This window comes from Chrysochloris asiatica, unplaced genomic scaffold (genome assembly GCF_000296735.1).
Source record: "Chrysochloris asiatica unplaced genomic scaffold, ChrAsi1.0 scaffold00325, whole genome shotgun sequence".
NCBI lineage: Eukaryota > Metazoa > Chordata > Mammalia > Afrosoricida > Chrysochloridae > Chrysochloris > Chrysochloris asiatica.
This window is the reverse complement of record NW_006408843.1, coordinates 1,813,298-1,817,708: the sequence shown is the minus strand read 5'-3', so window position 1 is coordinate 1,817,708 and position 4,411 is coordinate 1,813,298. Positions and strand designations below refer to the sequence as shown.

The 4,411-nt window shown below is 43.6% G+C and overlaps 1 protein-coding gene across 1 annotated transcript; it reads left to right on the top strand.

The window, feature by feature from the left end:
* Positions 1-322: 322 nt before the first annotated feature.
* RPL37 (ribosomal protein L37) lies at positions 323-3,816 on the top strand. The gene is made up of 4 exons (XM_006875398.1): positions 323-374; positions 950-1,085; positions 1,290-1,374; positions 3,713-3,816. The coding sequence occupies exons 1-4, from the start codon at positions 372-374 to the stop codon at positions 3,780-3,782; spliced, it is 294 nt and encodes a 97-aa protein (XP_006875460.1). The 5' UTR covers positions 323-371; the 3' UTR covers positions 3,783-3,816.
* The last annotated feature ends 595 nt before the right edge of the window (positions 3,817-4,411 follow it).

The following is a 4,411-nucleotide window of genomic DNA, read 5'->3' as shown; positions in this document are numbered from 1 at the left end:
CAGGGTCTCCATACGGACTCCGGAAAGCGACAGCAGATCCGACATAAATCGAGGAGCAGAAACAGCGAACAGAAACCGCGGAAAAACCAACACACACCTTGACGGTGTTCAGAGCTAAGGCGGGTCGGATCAGGACAAACCCAGACAGCCCCTAACAAGTTGGGAGCCCCGCCTACCCGGCAGTACTGAAACCTGATTGGTCCCTCTGACTCCTCAGCCTCCTCTTGACCCCACCCACACCGCAGCGACGGACACTAGAGCGCGGTGCACAGCGCTCCACAGGAAGTACTTCTTTCGGCGGAAGTTTCTGAATGTAATATAGTGGAAGTGCCTTCTCTTCCGGTCTCTTTGGTCTCGGCGGCAGAAGAAAGATGGTGAGTTGTTTGCGTGAGTCTTTCGAATCACCTTCCATCCTTGTTTTCTGTGCCTCCCTACTTGCTATCCGTAAGGGTCTAGCAAGGTCTCAGATAAGTGAAACTGATGGGGGAAAAAAAAGTTACGCTACAGTCCCCAAGAGTCTAAGAAATGGTTCTTAATTGGACCCGGGATTGCTGAGCCCGCAGTCGTGGAGCAGAAGCTGCCTAGAGTTCCATTCTCCGGTGTGCCCTTTGGGGAGTCCTAAGAGCCCTACCTTCGAATAAGAGCTGAGGGAAGAAGCGTGATTTGTGGGTGTTTGTAAGAACAAAGGAATTCGTTATTGTGCCTGGCGAGAGCTGTTAAGCTTTGGAGTACGTAGTAAAAGGTCGTTCTTTAGCCTTGTATCCCCTCTCTTAGCTATTAACAAGATTGCAGATTTCAAAACAACAACTACTGCTGAAGGCTTTAGATAATCTGAAATAATTTTGTGAAAAAAAGTTGTTCTCGACTATCAGGAGTTGCTTTTTCTGAGCCCATCAGAATATGTATACATGTATGTCAGATTGCATTTATCAGCCCCCTTAATTTGCAGACGAAGGGAACGTCATCATTTGGAAAGCGTCGCAATAAGACGCACACCTTGTGCCGCCGCTGTGGCTCGAAGGCCTACCATCTTCAGAAGTCCACCTGTGGCAAATGTGGCTACCCTGCCAAGCGCAAGAGAAAGTGTAAGTTGAACGTTATTTCTGCAGATTGTGTTGGGATAAATCTTGAGATTAAGGACAGTTTTTAGTTGCAGGGTTCCTAAGTGGGACATGACTGGGTTTGTTTTGGTGCCTGACTATAAAACTGGGCGGATGGATGTTGGTGAACCAAAGTATCTACATTGTGTGAGTAAACCACTTAGAAGCTTACCTGTATTTGTGTTTTAGATAACTGGAGTGCCAAGGCTAAAAGACGAAATACCACTGGTACTGGTCGAATGAGACACCTAAAAATTGTATACCGCAGATTCAGGTATAATTCTTATTTTGATTATAACTGGCGCTATGACTTTGGGCAGGAACCATGGTATTAATTACTCTGGTGACTTATTGGTGGAGGATTGGTGTTGGAAGGTAATAGTAAACTAAACAATTGCTCAGTACCACCGAGTCAGTTCCAACTCGTAGAGATCCTGTATAGGGTTTTCTAGGCTGTAAATCTTGCAAGAGTAGAAAGCCTCGTCTTTATTTATCCTGCAGAGCAGCATGAACCACAAAACTGGTTAGCAGTGTGGTGATTATCCTTCAGAGCCACAGCACTCCCATCTGGCATTTGTTGTTGTGCTGTCTAGTCGGTTCCAACCCATACTGACCCTATGTAGGGTATTACCCTAGGAGCAGTTGGTGAGGTTGAACTGCCCTCCTTGTTGTTCAAACCAACTTTGCAGTCCAGTGCATTAGCCCACAGTGCCACACATGCAACAGGCATTAAATGTTTTTAAACCCTACTACATACTTAACCACTTTGACCCAAGTTCCGAAATTTAGTTTGCACATTTGTCATATATGGTAAGGTTTTAAAACAATCATTTAATGCACAAAGTTACAAAACTGATTTTGGAACCCTGTTTAGGGGTTTTCCAGCTGTTCCATGGGAGAAAGATAAGACTTTCTGCTCCCTTAAAGATTTACAGCCTTGGAAACCCTGTGCAGGGTCGCTATGAGTTGGAACCGACTCTGTGGCACATAACTACCACCACCTTATGGGTTTCCCAAGAGCAACTTGTGCATTTGAACCACTGACCTTTTGGTCCAGTGCTTATCCCACAGTACCACAGGAGAACTCCTCTGGGGAAGAAAGAAAAGTACCACAAAGATTTTAAGGCCTACACTATAAATTTTAAGTCAACTTTGATAAAAATAGATTACTTTCTGTTAAATTTACCAAATTATTTTGTCCTGGTTTGGCACCATAAGATAAGCTCAGGACCATAAAGCCAGCAGTTCAAACTCACCAGCCACTACTCAGAAACTTGGTTGTTGTTGTCAGGTGCCATCGAGTCGGAACTGACTCATAGTGACCCCATGTACAGCAGAACGAAACCATGTCCGATCCTGGGCCAACCTCACTACCGCTGCCACACTTGACTCTATCAAAAACTATACTACGTTGATAATCAGAAACTAGTCAGAACCTACCCTAAGGCACTTAATATCATTGTTAGCAACCATTAAGACAGTGAAGTGCATAGCGACCCTGCATAGGGTTTCAAAGAAGCAGCTATTGGGTTTGAACTGTAGACCTTATGGTTCACAGTCAGATGCTGATGCCACAATGCCATACCAGGTCCCCAAAGCATGATGACTTACATTAATTAGTATGAACTATGTATACCAATGAATTCTGGTGTGGTGCTGTAGGATAATGCACTGGACCGCGCCTGTTTGAACTACTAGATCTCTGAGGTTCAAATTCACTAGCTGCTCCTTGGAAAACCCTACACAGTGTTAGTATGAGTTAGAACTGACTCAGGCACTTAACTATATGTGTGTCAAATGCCTAGGGCATGGTTTGAACTTTTAAGCACCTTGTTGGAATCCGGTTTCAACTCAATAGTGACCATTACAGGGTTTCTAAAGAGTGACTGGTGGGTTTGAAATGTTGGCCTTGAAGTTAGCATATAGCAATCTGATGTTGTGGGGTATTTGTTTAGTTATTTGGACCTTAAAACTGATGTACAATAGTGAGGATTTGGTGTTGAGTAGTTATTTGGAGTCCTGGTGTCACACAGTGGGTTAATACGCTGGACTGCAATGTTGGCTTAAACCACAAGCTCAGCTGTTCCTTGTAAATCTATTTAGGGTCGCCATGGGTTGAAGCCAGCTCGAGCACCTAACAACAGTTCATTTGTGTCTTATAGGCATTTGAAGCCAGACTTAGTGCCCTAGTGAGTGGCTGGTGAGCTTGACCCACCGATCTTGTAGTCCAGCCTACTAACTAACCCACAGCACTACACCAGGGCTAAAAGTTTCTTCCTCCTGGCATGGGAAGACTTTTTCAGGAGTATGAGGTATCTTCAAAAGATCCGCAAGCTTTTTGAAACCTTATACCTTGGGTTTTTAGGCAAGCAGAGAAGAAATACTGACTCAGTGATTCCTCCAATTGTACTTTTACAATTGCAGTTAAACTATATCCTTGAAATGTATGACAGCTTATCAGTGATGTTGTACAAATAAATGTCTGAACATATGAATATAATACTGATTTCAGCATTTAACTGAGATAAGCTTAACTTCTATGTAATAGCAACTAAGCTGAATATATTAACAAGACTGATATGAAGTAACTTCCTATTTTGAACCTTTTGCAGGCATGGATTCCGTGAAGGAACTACACCTAAACCCAAGAGAGCAGCTGTTGCGGCATCCAGTTCATCTTAAGGATTTCAGCGTCTAGTTGTGCAATAAATGTTCTCAGATTTAAAATAATCTGGTGGTGTGAGGTATTTTTCATTAAGCTATGTTATCAGTGACAATTTAGTGAATTGTGCTGTGGAGTCAGTTCAGAGTCTTGGTAACCAAAGGTAGGGTTTCTGAGGCATGGTTGATGGATTTGAACTACCAACCTTCAGTTAGCAGTCCAGTGCTTATTCTGTAGGGCCACACCAGTACATGGGTTCCAATTCGTAGTGACCCTGTGGAGGGTTTCCAAGAAGCCCCTTGGTGAGTTTGAACTGCAAACCCTGCGGTCCAACCAGCTTTGCAGGTCCATTTCATCGCACCACACTTTGAGGGTTCCAGAAGTGTTGAATAGGGCAACTTAAATTGCTTTGAACTGGTGTGACAATGCTTAAAACAAGACTTCTTTTAAGACAACACAGGAAAGGGGAAAGTAGGAGTTGGATTCAACTGATCCATAGTGGATTGTTCAGTAAGCAAGGTAAGCACAGGCTTACTTGTAGTTGCAACTCTGTAGTGAACAGTTTAACATTTGCTCATGGCTGATATCTGTGTATCTCAATACCCCCACAGCACCTTCCTACAGAATAAAAACAACAATTCCTGACAAG